The following is a 15,011-nucleotide window of genomic DNA, read 5'->3' as shown; positions in this document are numbered from 1 at the left end:
GCCACACCGTTTGGACTTAGTCTCAAACGCGGTGTGGTATTAACATGGCCACCACCGTTTGAGACTAAGTCAAAGCGGTGTGGCCACATCTCAAAATGCCAAAAAAAAGAAAGTCATATTTTTTCAAGTTCAAATCTCAAGCGACAAAAGGACGTAGTGGAACGGCCATTTTGCCGTTAAGGCAACCGCTCAAGTTTCGCCTAAAAAACAGATAAATCGTTTTTCCAAATTCAAACCCAACGGGGGTGTGGAATAATAACAACGTCAAAACTACATGCATAATTATTACATGTATGTGGCATCCGTTTGGTGTGAGCATCAATTTATTTCTACATGCATAATTATTATGTATAATCAACTATAATAATTTCGTAATTATTATTAATCAATTCCTTAATAATTCCTAATTAAATTACATGCATAATTACTACATGCATAATTATTACATGTATAATCACCGTACACATCAATAATTTCTACATGCATAATTATTACATGTATAATTACTACATTCATAATTACGTTTAATTTATATTTACTTTATTCTTATTAAATGCATCATCATCCATTCCTCTATTTTCTTCACTTTGAACTTGTTACTACATTCTCTTTTGAATGGGGTCACTTGGAACTTGTTCTATATTTTCTTCTTGAATAGAACATTACATTTTCTTCGTCATCTTCATGTTCTAAAAATGGGGTTGGGCTCTTCCATTAGTGTTTAGTGTTAGGGTTTAAGGGTTTAAGGGGTTTATGATTTTTTATAGTGGAAGAGAAGAGAATAAAAGAAGGGTTGAAAAAAGGTTCTGAATGAGTCAAATTCATTTGGTTTGGGGTGCGCACAAAACAAACAACTTTTATAAAATTTGTAATAAGTGTTTTAGTTTTGAGTTGATCCGGCGACCAATAAAATCATGAGACTGTTGATTGACCAATTTCTTTCTTCATTTTTTCATCGGCATATATCGTGACATTTTGCGACACTTTCCTCCAAAAATTTCACCATTGTCAAACCTTCCCAACCTCAAGTTTATAACCCCCAACTCATTCAAATCCAATAAAAAAAGAAAAATGCCCCATTCATCATCAAAAGAAGGAGGGTTCTCTTTATTCGGAAATGGAAGCGGTTTAGGGCTGTTTTCATTTGATGATAAAAAAAAAAAAAATAATAATAAAACAAAAAACGATGTTGTGCCATCTGTGAAGTTACAATTGGATAAAGATATATATAGACCTGGTGATTCAGTTGCTGTTACTATTACTATTCATAATCAAGAATGTGGTTCCCTATTGGTTGAGAAGCTTTCTTTTGAGATTAAGGGGATTGAGAAGTTGGATACTCAATGGTTTTCTACTTCCAAAACGCCTGCACCTGGATCGAAACATAGGAGAGGTCAGGGATACAATATTTGTTATAATGTAGCAACTAGAAAACTCAAAACCAAAACTCATGTTTTTTTTGTTTTTTTTTAATGTGTCTTTGCAGGTGAGCAGGCTTTTTTGGAGTGCTCAACACCATCCTTTATTTCAAACCAGATTTTATCCTCTGGTGGAACAAAAACATGTAAGCAAACCTTTTTTTTTAATCTGATTCTGTGTTGTTACCCTTCTTTTGATTCTATTGAACCGTCATCTGCAGATTTATTACGAGCAGAGCTGCCAAAAATTATACCACCAACTTACAGAGGTACCACAATTCGTTACTTTTACTATGTTAGAAGTACATTGGCGGGACGATGGCTTGTACGGGAAAATGGACAGTTTCGTCGAGAGTCTTTGAAGGATCTGATTCAATTGGTTGGTGCCCATGGTAGATCAAAACATTTTGTTGAGATGCATGTTGTTTTTGTCATTGAATCTTACTTGCTTGCTTTTCATGTTTTTTGTAAACTAAAAAAGCATGCCATGGAAAACCGTCTCAAGTTTGAACAAATAGGAAAATTTAAACTAAAGTTAATGGCTAGCAACTTGCATAATTTCCTTTCCATTGAAAAAACGATTTGAGTGGGATAAAATTTTGTACAACTCTCAACTCTCAACTCTCAACTCTCGAGTACCTCAGTACCCCTTCCCTCCACCTTAACAAGGATACAAAGGAAGCCAAAAGAGTCTTAAGTGTATATGCTTTCAACAAACAAAATGCCGAGTTTTTCATTTCCGCAGTCTTTGTTTTTTTCCACTCCTCAGTAGAAGGTCCTGATTACGGTTTGCATTAGTAACATCAAACTCATCATACTTGGTGTAACTGAAGCCCTTATTAAGTATCAGTCTGATAGGAACTGAACCATAATGTCTTTCCAAACAACGTTGTCTTCTTATGAGATGTGTTTCTTGGAAGGATCCTTAAAGTGAATTTGGTGGGGTATTTAGTGCTGCATATGTATGCTGTTAGAATACTATGACCCAGTTGGCTATAAAAAAAAGGTTTAATTTGTGACTGCTTTAAAGATTCACTTTATGTGATTTTTGTTCTTTGTTCCCTTACTATAAGGGATTGCTTTGTCTTAAGCCCTGATTCTCTCTTTTTCTTAATAATAATTTGTCAATTCAGTAATGTTTTTGCTAAGTTACATTGATATGGATACGTGTATCCGTATCCGACACGGATACGAGGTGTCTGACATAGACATGTGGATACATATCCGACACAGATTATTTTTACAACATGGCATGTCCATGTAACATAGTTTTTTTTTGCTATATCCTCTCATAAATTGTACTCTAAATATTTGTTTGTTGTAGGAGGAGCGTACACCATTACAAGTTTGGGTATCACACAACACTAGTGGATTACTAGTTGAAGAAGGTCTTAGCGATGGTGCGTTCTTTTAGTTTCATTTATAAATCGCATTTTATATTTTCGAAAATGTCCGCATGAAGTTAGGTTTATGGAAAATAATCACCATGGTTAGGAGATCATCTGCATATAATATTAAGCCTTCAGCTCCCTCTATACTGGCTTCTGGCGTGCTCATGTTATTTGACAGGTAACACCAACACAAACATTGGACTTGTATCTAACACACCGCTACACAATCTTAGAGGAGCTGAGTGTGAGCTCTATCTTCTGAACAGAGCCTCTTCTGCTATATGATGTATTTCGTCAAAGGTGGACCAGTACTAATAGCATCTGTAATTGCTTCCAGGCCATTCAAACTAGGTTGACACTCTTAAGACCACTTATTATGTGTTTACCACACACAGCTACCACCATTTTGCTAATTGCACCAAGTCTTTCCTGCAGCTCCAAAAAGTGACTGCTATTAATGAAAGAAGCTCCAAAAAGTACAAGGGAAAAAGAAAAAGAAAATGTGTAGGTAGCAGAATCTATGATAAGCCATAGATTTGCACAAGAGTTTTTTATCACTGAATTGCATACGTATCTACATAGGAGGCATACCACCTGTTTTTCTTACTTAGAACTTCATTAAAATCTCAAACACTAGCCACTGTTGATGAATTTCGATAGGATCCAAAAATTCTTTTATAAACCTTGTAAGAGTGTAAGACTTAGCATGAACAAATGTTGTAAATGCCCATGCTGTTATTTGCTGTCTAGAAGTTTGAATTTTAAATTCACTGCCAGATTTCTTTTGATCACCCTTAAGTTCCCTATCCTACAGTTATTGCCATATCGGTAATGTCATCCTCACTCACTATAAGAATACGGACTGATTCTAGCTACTGTGACTATGAGTAGGCTTTATAAGAGACTCATAATGCCAGTTTATTTCTTACCAGCTACTACATTACTAACTCTTCCAAGTACCTTAGACTTCTTGCACCTCTTTCTATCCAAAACAATTATTTCATGAGGGAGATAGAGGTTTGTATGCTTCTATCATCCCTCTATAGTTGGTGTATATAGGTTGATATAGAAAAGAGGAAGAAGAAGAAACAAAGTGACATCAGCTGAGGTGGTTTATACATATTTGTAGTTTCTGAAAATGGTAGTGGAGGATTATAATTTGTTTCGACAGACCCAAGCACTTCTGCGCTGGGCACTTAAATAGGAAATCGGTTGCTAGTGTACAGCCAGGAATGAGTGAGCAACGAATGACTAGACCTAGGCAGCTGGGTAGTAATAAAAATTTATTGGCTTGATTCCACTGAATAAGATTTTCCATCCCCGCTACTTTATATAATTGATAATAAATGGTGGATAATAGAGCTATTACCTATCAATATTCAGTAAGTTCAATGTCCTAAAAAGCTCTAGGCGGTAGGTGAGCGCCCAGGCCTTCTAGGTGGCTAGGCACACACACACACACAAAAGAAATGAAGAAATCAAACTTTACATATTCATCGAAAATGCATATGAGTTATCCAACCACACATTTACCATAGTTCAAATAATAAACATTTATAAAAGCAATTCTATAAAAATGGCATAAGAGTTGAAAAAGATGGCAAGTGATCTTCTCTGGTTGAACATAGAGAACGAGTGAAAGAAAGACTGAAAAGCACGATATATTTTGAGAGGATGAAGTGAAACACACTCTGTTTTAATCTTTTAACACCCCTTCTGGTGGTTTATTTATTTATATCGGGCTTCAGTCTTTTGCACCCATATGGCCATATTCAAATCCTAAGCCTTCTGTAAGAGTTGAAAAAGATGGCAAGTGATCTTCTCTGGTTGAACATAGAGACCGAGTGAAAGAAAGACTGAAAAGCACGATATATTTTGAGAGGATGAAGTGAAACACACTCTGTTTTAATCTTTTAACACCCCTTCTGGTGGTTTATTTATTTATATCGGGCTTCAGTCTTTTGCACCCATATGGCCATATTCAAATCCTAAGCCTTCTATAAGAGTTGAAAAAGATGGCAAGTGATCTTCTCTGGTTGAACATAGAGACCGAGTGAAAGAAAGACTGAAAAGCACGATATATTTTGAGAGGATGAAGTGAAACACACTCTGTTTTAATCTTTTAACACCCCTTCTGGTGGTTTATTTATTTATATCGGGCTTCAGTCTTTTGCACCCATATGGCCATATTCAAATCCTAAGCCTTCTATAAGAGTTGAAAAAGATGGCAAGTGATCTTCTCTGGTTGAACATAGAGACCGAAAGTGAAAGAAAGACTGAAAAGCACGATATATTTTGAGAGGATGAAGTGAAACACACTCTGTTTTAATCTTTTAACACCCCTTCTGGTGGTTTATTTATTTATATCGGGCTTCAGTCTTTTGCACCCATATGGCCATATTCAAATCCTAAGCCTTCTTGGGCCTTTTTCTTTTGCTAAGGTCATCATTTTTCCAATTTATTTATTTATTTTTATTTTTTTTAAATGTGAGCATGACTAAACCACCTAGAGGTCGATTAGTCTGCCTGGACCTGAATAGTCACCTGCCTTGGCTTGACTAATCAGTCCACCGTTTCCTGAACCGATTTTAGGCCTAGGCCGTTTTTTTACAACACTGAATAAGTCATACAAATACACTGTATTAATAGGGGTGCTGCTGCGTCTGAAGTCTGGGCTTTACTGGTTAACCGAGTAAAAAATGTACTATAAAAAAAGGGATTTAAAAGATTCAAAATTAAATTGCGCCAACTCTGTCTATTAACTTGCGATTTAGTTGGGGCGACCAGTTTAATCAATTAGTTTGACAGTCTATATACATTGAAGACTAGTATGGAGTAGGGTGAAGTAGGTGATCTCGGTCAGGTGGGGTGATTCAGGGAGGTGGATGGTCATTTTGGATCCTTGTTGCCACCTCCATTTGCCAAACTTCATCAGACCTCAGCTCATAGTACAAGCCCTTTATCCATACCCATGTTGGATTAAAAAATTGAATATTTCGTGCTGGACTTGAGACTCTAAATCCCTAACATCATATGGTCGTAAGTTCAACACAACAGAAACATATGGGTGGACTGTACCTGCGTGCTGTAGGCCTGGGCTCCCACTAGGCATTAATGAAACATTGAAGCTTAGTTATATTGATAAAAAGTGTTGTTTATATGTAACGAGATTTATGAGGTGATATATCGTTCTGCAAGCTCTGAGGGAGTCCAAATGTCAACTATAGAACGAAATGTTGTATTCATTAAGAAATGCTATAATAATTGCTAAATCATGTCTATGTATATTGAGCCCATTTAGTTTAGGTAGAATGCAAATATTTCATCTATTCCTTCCTCTTGGCAATAAATGCATGTATAAGAAAAAAATCATCAGAGATTCCTTGTTCGTTGTTATTTTCAGGAATCTTGCCTGCTTCAACACTTAGTATGGATATATATTGGAAAGAGAAGGATTCAGACTCTGAATGGGTAAGCGATTGATACTTGTTTGAGATCATATTCAGTATTTTGCTCAAAATTTTGGCATCAACAGTTTATGAATAAGGTTACAAAAAAAATTCAACTCTTGTATTGGTTTCTTTGATGAAAATATGTTGTTTATTTTATTTATTTATTATTATTATTATTTTCTATATATATTAGGCTAGAGCCAATGAAACTCCTGAGGCCATTGAGGAAGGTTATGAAAGCTCAAAGGATGAGATCTCGTCTGTCTCTTCCTATAATCCTACAAGGGGAAATATAGACCATGCACAAGGGAGTTCTTTGTCTCGGCTATCATCTGCACCCAAGTTCTTAAGTAGGGATGCTCCATATCTCCATGGAGATCGCTCTAGTTTTTCTTCCTATGTGGCACTTCCGCAGCTGTCCGTGGATGAGTTTCTATATGATTCAAGTGGAGGTATATTAGCTTCCTTTAGGAAATATGATCTCATTCTGTAACAAAATTCTTTTTTTCAATGTTCTATTCAGTTTCCTCATGGAATGGTTACTCTACTAACTGTATTTGCTTGATTTGCTTATAATCTGTGTTTTACTGTGGCCTAGTACAATATAGTTAGCATGAAAATTTTAGTTGTGGAAGGGATGTTTTTTGTTTCTATAACATCTTAGACTTGCAAACAGACCTACAGTCTCCAAAGAAGAAGTATCCAGATCTTCTCTCTCCTAGTCGACATGGAAATCATACAAATTCCCTCTCCAATGATGACGATACAGGAGTACCCTCTGGTCCTAGAACTATTGAACGTGTAGCATGTAAGTCCTATGCTTTTGTTTACTTACGACATGTTTAAACTCTAGCCATTGGTGAAAATATGTAGTAGCTGAAAAACGTGTAGCATGTCAGTCCTGTACTTTGTTTACTTATGAGTTATGACATGTTTAAACTCTAGCCATTGGTGAAAATTTATAAATTTGGAATATGTAGTAGCTGAAAACCCAGAATGTATGCTGATATATATATATATATAAAGTTGATTTGTTCTTTTTGAAAAATTAGTTTTTGAATGCATTTAATTACTACAGAATTTCCAGAAAACTACCCAAGTTTCAACCTTTCTGACAGAACTTCAAATTATTCTTCTTTATGTGTTATCTTCACTGTTCTGTAATTTCTGAATCATGTTAATCCTATATGCCACATTTTTTTTTGTTTAAAATTTTATTTGCAGCAGAAGGATTTGTTAGGGGAAGATCTTACAATATCAGATTGGATGACCAAGTTCTGCTCCAGTTTTCTCCAAAGAACTCTGATTCAACATATTACTTCGGCGATACAGTATAGACTCTCACTTGGTGCATATGTATAATGTATTGCGTTTATCCAATTTTATACTATTCAAGTTTTATATTATTGGCTCATCACTTTCTGGTATTTTGGCGACAGATTGGTGGCACACTCGCATTCTCCCATGAAGGGGCTAGGAGATGCCTTGAGGTAATTATACTTAACTGGTAAATCCTTGATAGGTTACTGTGTAATGTTCCATTGTTGCTTCATTTGGTTTTATAAGGACTCAAAAATGTTACAGGTTGCTATAACATTAGAGATAACAGAAACGATAGGTCAGCGTATTGTCCATCCTTCTAGGAGGAATTCACCAACGATAACAAAGGTGAGCATTCATTATTTCTTGCTTACTTATTGCAAACCGGAGTTTGGTACGAGCCAGTTCAAGATTTGCAAACATCATTTTGAGTTACTAGACTTTTTTCTCAGCAAAATCAGAAATATGTGAGTTTGAAAACTTGAATATCTTGAATATCTTGAATATTCATTTCGCTCAAAAGTTTACCCAATGTGTATGTGTGTGTGCGTGTGTGGAGGTGACCTCAAGTATTTTACTCATTTTAACATCCCTAAAAATTTAATTTACAAATAAAAATTAAATAAACTTCGTATTTATAGAAATATCTTTCATATACCTTCAGATGACACCATGATGAACATTTTAAAATTAAAAGAAATTCTAATGCTCGAGGCATGCTTGGCACTTTGGCATTGGTGAAAGTAAGTCACATTGACACGGATACGCGTGTCAGTGTCCAACACGGATACGGGTAGGGCTGTCAATGGGCCGGATTCAAGCCGAACCTTTCGGACTCAAGATTGATCGGGCCTGGCCCAAGTTCGAAATATAGTAATTGATTTCTCAAAAATTCTTTGCTGGTCATGGGAATTGAACCTCAGTCTCATCTCTGGCAAGCACAACCTTATCCAACATGCCACAAATTCTTTTTGTTCTAACTATGTTGAACTTAAATTAATACTAATCAAGTTTAAAAACAAATAAAAACCACAACTAGAAGTGTCAAAATGTCGGGCCGGGCCACTAACGGACTGGACATAGGTATGTCCAAAACTGGTCCATTAAGGTTATCGGGCCTAATCTTAAGTCTAAATCCCTATATTATCAGTTCGGATCCAATCGGGCTTCGGGCCTAGCCCGGCCCATTGACAACCCTAGATACGGAGTGTCCAACACGGGGACACAACTAATTAATAAAAACAAATTAATTATTACTATTTTTTATTTCCTTTAGTTACACCGATAATTCTTGGATTCGGGACTTAAAATGCGGCTCCTTAGAAATAAATAAATATGAAAGTGGCATATCATGGAGTAGTAACTATGTTTATAGATTATTTTCTAGTCTTATAGGGTATGGAAGAAGCCGTAGGTTGAATTGGTATGCACAACGTGTCCGACACGAGTGTCCATGTGTTAGTGTGTCTGACACGGACTTTTTTAAGAATATGACGTATCTGTGTTACTTAGAGTGAGACCCACTGAGCGCTTAGGATGGAGGGGAGGCAAGATAGCATTGCTTTTTACCCGCAGTTGGGTGCTTTATAAGTTTGTATCTTAAGGAAGCACTTAGCAAAGTTGTTTTGCTATAGAGACAAGTGGACATAGTTGTCCAACAGGCGCATAGTTTGCAAAAGACAGCACCAAGGAAGCTACATGCCTAATGCTTGGGCATTATCTTCTTTCGGCTTTTATGAATATCGGATCTGTTGCATGACAATAGCTAGTCAATCGTTCTCTGAAATAACGTAATTTCCATTATATAGAAAAAGTTTATTTTGAATATGTCACACATCTACAAGTTTTTGACGAAACCAAAGATCTGGTGAATTGAGGTTTGGCCCAGACTCGTACATTTTGCAAATTTACCTGTCTTTGATGCACCCAAAAGTGATGAAATACAATGGGCTGAAAACTGCTGTAGAGGTTGATTTTGAATAACTATTTATATATATAAGTTTCTTTATGGCTATATTTTTCCAGGTTACGAAGGTAAAAAGTGTGTGTGTGTGTTCGTGTCTTTTTGCTAGTGGGTCCATTGAAGGATAACTTCCCATTCACAGGGTTATATTCAAACATATTATCCATGTTGCCTGATTTGGTAATTTGGCGAGGTATGTATTCTTGTATATACACACACTGTGGCATCCGTGTGACTATTTTTCTTTGTCATCATTGCCGTACTGGGATAGAAAATGCCACAAATGTAGAGCAAAGAAAGAAGGGAAAAAATACAATTATTTGAAAGTCCTAATGCTCTAACTACTAATCTACTATATTTGTATAGACAAAAAATGTAATAATAATTTGTCTTACTACATGTCTTTGTCTTCATAGATGCCTAGATGGGATTATAAATGCAAATCAAATAACAGATTTATGTACTCTACAATACTATGAATTAGTACTTTGTTGAGCATAACAGGACTTTTCTGCGGGTGGGGAACTTCTATGTAGGGGAAGAAGAAGGCGTTGTATGGTGTAATACTAATGCAACTCTCTTGTTTTAGCAAACTGAAGTTTGGGATGATAGGGGTGGCGGGTGGGTGCTGTTTGGAAATGACTCAAAATTTTGAAATCCAGTTGTCAGGGGGACGAACTTTGAAATTCAAATCTTCTGATCCATGGCTCTATGTTGGAAGCAGAAAATCCGTAACCAAAAAAAACAGACATTTCCTAATGCTTCTAAAGTAGGTTTCTCCCCCCCACTTTTATATGTTGTACAAAAAGGGTGTACCAAGGATGTTTAAGGGTTGAGAGAGATCTCCAAGGGCTGTGTTTTTCACTTTGTCACCAATGGTTGCTCTAAGAGAGGTTTGTGTGATTGGGAGCTTGCTTTTGTGGGATTCGCAAATCACTGAATTAGGAGTCTTCTTGATATCAAGTTTTTTCTTGTAATCTAAAAGGGGTTTTCTTTTTGGAACTTTCATTTTATGTTGAGTTTTGAGGTTGTAAATATCTTTGTTGCAAGTTTGGATTTGGAACTATGACAGTGGATTTTGTCGTGCTTGCCTGTGGATTTTCCCAGGTTTTGGTGTTCTACAAATAAGTGAAATAACTGGAAGGGTTCTGGGCGATAACTTGGCTTTTGTTGTAATCGCAGAGAGGATTACATAAACCCAATGAATGCAAAAATTTACTAACATTGGATGATAGCACAATCATACAAATAAATAAAAGATGAATGCTCAAAACTGTATTTAATGAAAGAGTGCAAGAACAAATAAATAATTAGAGAATGAATGCAAAATTTTAAATGAAATGATTAACAGATATTACATAAGACCAAATAAATTCAGGTTTTCTTTAAGTTTCTTGTTGGTGGAACTTTCGGTAATAGTTGTGTCGTGTGTGTTTGAGGTTGTGGTATTGTTGTATTGCTGTTGTAAGTTTGGAACTGTGACAGTGGATTTTGTTGTGCTTGTCCGTGATCTTTCCCAATTTTGGGATTATCCACAGCAATCTCGTCTTAATGCGGATTGTGTTATTTCATACGTCTTGTTTGCTTTGAATCATTATCTTCTCGCTTCTTGGCAATCTTTGGATGGTAAAAAAATATTGTGGAATAGGTTTACGTTGCTAATCCCCAACAGGGGCACGTGTGTTCTCTTACATCATTCTTGTTAGGGAATACTTGTTAGGAGGTTCAGTTTAGAACTTGATGATTATCTCACATTGGTCACGTATTTTTAAGTCTTTCTAGCCCCGCTCTGTTGTGAACTGATGTCATGTAAATAAAATATCTCTATTTTGTCAATAAACCTGTTTTTCGTATTATAACACAGTTGTATAGTTTATTGCTTCATTGCATCTGATTTCACTTTTCAGGCACTTGATTATCTTTCTTTCTAGTTGGATTCACAATATTGTTTATTGTTTCGTTGTAGGTTCAGAGCGACCATCACGAGGTAGTTGCAGATTTAGGGCAGACAAGCTTTCTTTTTTGTATTCCCATGGATGGTCCCATGTCTTTCTCCACTCCTCACGTTTCTGTGCAGTGGGCTCTTCGCTTTGAATTCTTCACCACTCGGAAAAATGTGGATTGGACTAGGTAATTGCTTCATAAGTTTATTCTCAATATTTGTATGTTATACTAATTGTTAATGTTCCGCCTTCAGTATACATCATATCCTCCTTATTTGAAGCTCCATTAGCCACCTCTTTTGTTAGTTTCCGCTCTTCAGCCTTTTTAATCTTCCCACTTCAATGCTTAAGAGCATTCCCCTTCGTACTTCCTATTGGTAGATCGTCCTTTTGTGTCTTAAATCTCTGGATTTAACTCAGGATGATTCATTAACTATCACATTCTCTAGTGACATACAATCTCTACACATTCACATTTGATTTATCAAGGGTAGAAGTAACAGCGGCCATCAGAAAAATTTTGTTCAGAGGAAAGGTTGGAGGTGGAATGGGCACAACAAATTTAGTCCAAGATCAAATGATCAACGTTTCTTTCGTATGGAACAATATTTTATTACATTTCACTTCCTTCTTGATACCTCCCAAAGAATCCGGACTTGCAAAAGATCAGCCGGCTTTAGTTGCTCCAAAAATTTAACTTACCCAATCCATAATTTTATACATTTGATTTATTTGAATTGTGTCCAGTTTAACTCATAGTAAAACTACGAAAATAATTATCTGAAAGAATCTATGGAGAGAATGGTTGGAAGATACCAGTAGTCGGGCACTCAGGCATATCAATTAAATTGTATTTGTTGTGGCCACTGTTGATATTCATGATGCAATAAACTTGTACTATGCTGTACCTACATACTATATAAATTATTTTGCTAGATATGTGGCTCCATCTTCCCTTTATTTAATCATTTTTTTTCAGGGAATCACAGTCTCTGGACTAATATATCCATGGTGTTGCATCATGTGAAAAATTGTACTTGAATCTGTAGCACGCTGCTTTAGGGGACTCTATTTTGCTGTTCTTTTCGAATTTAACTACATAGCCTATATCTGCCTACTATTAAATTACACTATTCAGCTTACTCTTCCACTTAGTAGTACACACTCCTGTCTGGGTTTAGCTAGGTAATAGGAATTATTTTTCAACTCTTTTTGGGGAAGAAACCTTGAGGAATTACTTATGTGGCTATACAAGGCAAGGACTTTGGTTGTACAGTAAGAAGCCAAATCCTCCAACCGCAACCTGCAATGTCATACAAATAACTAGGGAAGACGAGGAGTCCCTACATGCAGTTTTCCTATGTCTAAAATCTTTTATGTTTCTTGAATGGGGAGGGATAGAGCCACTCCCAAAATGTACGAAGTCCTATCTCATCCTACCAGTTGAATTAAGGTATGATATTTTGTAGATATGATCTCCCCACCATGAATAACATGCCCACAAAATTTCGGCTCATTCAAATATGTCTAGCCTAATCAAATGTTATTATGAAATCGGAAAATTCTGGACCGTTAGATAAATGTTCAAAATTGAACACTAGTTTTCGCGAGGTTAGACATATCCAAGTAGGATGAAATTTTGTGGGCAAGCTATCATTGTGAGAAAATCATATCCACAAAAAACCAGGTCTTAATTCAATTTGTACGTCGATGGAGTGGCTCTATCCCTCCCCTGAATGAATTGTTTGATCAACAGTCAACACTCTTTATAATGCTGATAAGTGATCAAATGAATGTACATTTGTTGAACTTCATATTTTGGTCTATCTTGAACTCAAGAGTTCATTCTCCATGGCAAGCATCTTGAGTTTTATGTCATTCAACTGTTTCTTCAGTTTCAGACAGAAAGTGAAGATAACTGAAGATCTTGTATCATTGTTGTTTTCTGGTTTGGTCATATTCAAAGATTGCTCTACTGAAATTACTCTGTCTCTTCTTATTTTGAAACTTTCACTAAATCTGGGATAGTACAGAGCACCCATTGTTTCATTGCTTGTATATGTGAGTCAAATGTAGAGAGAAGCAGTGAACCTTCATCACTAACAACTTCTGCTTATTTACTTTGGTCTCCATTACCAGATACGACCATCCACTTCTCATAGAAGGAAGAGATAAAGGCGAGTGGGTTCTTCCCATCACTGTACATGTACCTCCTCCACGGACTCAGACTGCTCAAACAAGAAATAAGAAGTCCTTGTCTCTGGTGCCCATTTGGGTTCGTACTTGAAGGTTAGAAACACTGATGATCTTATTTAACCCATACTCCTCTTCATTAATTGAAAATTACAGTTAGCCCACCAGTATGAAAGTTGGAATTTTCAGCTTGTTTTACAAGATGACCTTTGTATTTTTGAAGATGGACCAATTGTTCAGTCTGAAATACAGTTTTTAATGTATGTCTCATATTCTTTAGATAATTCAGGAAATATCTTGATCAAATAAATCTAGCACATAACTAAATAAATAAGGGTACTGTTTTCTTTATTTATTTTTTATTTTTCTAATTTTCAATGTTTGACTATTTGGTGGCAACAGCCACATGTTATAGTCAATGAAGTATCGGATGTCAGTTGACCTCATAAATTTCTCACTTTCTTCATAATCTTCCATATTGATCCATACATGCTCAATGATTCAATAGGTCCTTTTCCTTCTCTAGGTAGCCGCTCGTAGATTGACTAAGTATTACAGTGAAAATATTAAAACATTTTTGGTATCTGGACTTTATAGGATCTTGTAATCCCCTATGACCCTATCTGCCCAAGCCAACACCTTGTTAGTTGTTAAGTGGTGCCTTTTGCTCTCGTTCCAGTTTGTAACATTCTAATGGTGCGATTGGCGATTAGCATCAGTGAAGTAGCATAGCAACAAGTCGTACAGATTAGGAATATGAGACAGCTACTTTACTAGCAGTGAGACGGGGTTAATGATGCTCCTGAGAGAGCATTTTCAGCGGGTTTTTTCCCTCTATTTTTCTTCGTAGATGCTCTTTGTTTCTTTGTTTTTTTCATCTATTCCTTTTATCTCAAATTGTTAGTTTTCTTAGTTTTGTTAGCAAAGTTCTTACTTCCAGGGAATTTATAGTTGTGTAGTCAAAAAGCAAGTTACGCCTCAACTGTATTTAGGAACCTGTCAGGGGAATATGATTTGTAAAACTGGCTAATGTCGCCATTTACGCTTTAGTATGTTTATTAGCATACAAGTTTCTTTATTTTAGTTCAACCAAGCACTGATTATGATCTTGAAATGGCGAGTAGGCATGGTGCTAGCTTGTTCAAGGCATTTCCCATTCTATCCAATGTTACCATTGTATCCAATGGGGTGAACTTGTTCAAACCACGTTCTTGGCCATGTTACCTAATGGATGACTATAGCTATTCCAGGCATCAGCAAATGTAGTAATGTACTATGATTCTGTGACATGGCAAAGCAAATTGAAAATCAATAAAAGCCAGGTCAAGCTA

At 36.2% G+C, this 15,011-nt stretch overlaps 1 protein-coding gene across 2 annotated transcripts; it reads left to right on the top strand.

Annotated features, from left to right (window-relative positions):
- The first annotated feature begins 954 nt into the window (after positions 1–954).
- LOC147488615 (immunoglobulin) lies at positions 955–14,031 on the top strand. 2 transcript variants are annotated; one of them, XM_086571305.1, is made up of 12 exons: positions 959–1,393; positions 1,487–1,564; positions 1,640–1,797; positions 2,743–2,818; positions 6,213–6,280; positions 6,455–6,713; positions 6,938–7,069; positions 7,486–7,592; positions 7,701–7,751; positions 7,846–7,929; positions 11,511–11,674; positions 13,627–14,031. In XM_086571305.1, the coding sequence occupies exons 1-12, from the start codon at positions 1,072–1,074 to the stop codon at positions 13,772–13,774; spliced, it is 1,647 nt and encodes a 548-aa protein (XP_086427431.1). In that variant the 5' UTR covers positions 959–1,071; the 3' UTR covers positions 13,775–14,031. The 2 variants fall into 2 exon arrangements, with proteins under 2 accessions (XP_086427432.1, XP_086427431.1); XM_086571306.1 differs by lacking the exons at positions 11,511–11,674; positions 13,627–14,031 and adding an exon at positions 9,607–9,755 and having other exon boundaries at positions 955–1,393.
- The last annotated feature ends 980 nt before the right edge of the window (positions 14,032–15,011 follow it).

Source organism: Coptis chinensis, chromosome 7 (genome assembly GCF_015680905.1).
Source record: "Coptis chinensis isolate HL-2020 chromosome 7, ASM1568090v1, whole genome shotgun sequence".
In the NCBI taxonomy this organism is placed as follows: Eukaryota; Viridiplantae; Streptophyta; class Magnoliopsida; order Ranunculales; family Ranunculaceae; genus Coptis; species Coptis chinensis.
Note: the sequence above shows the minus strand (reverse complement) of the source record. Positions and strands in the feature narration are given on the sequence as shown.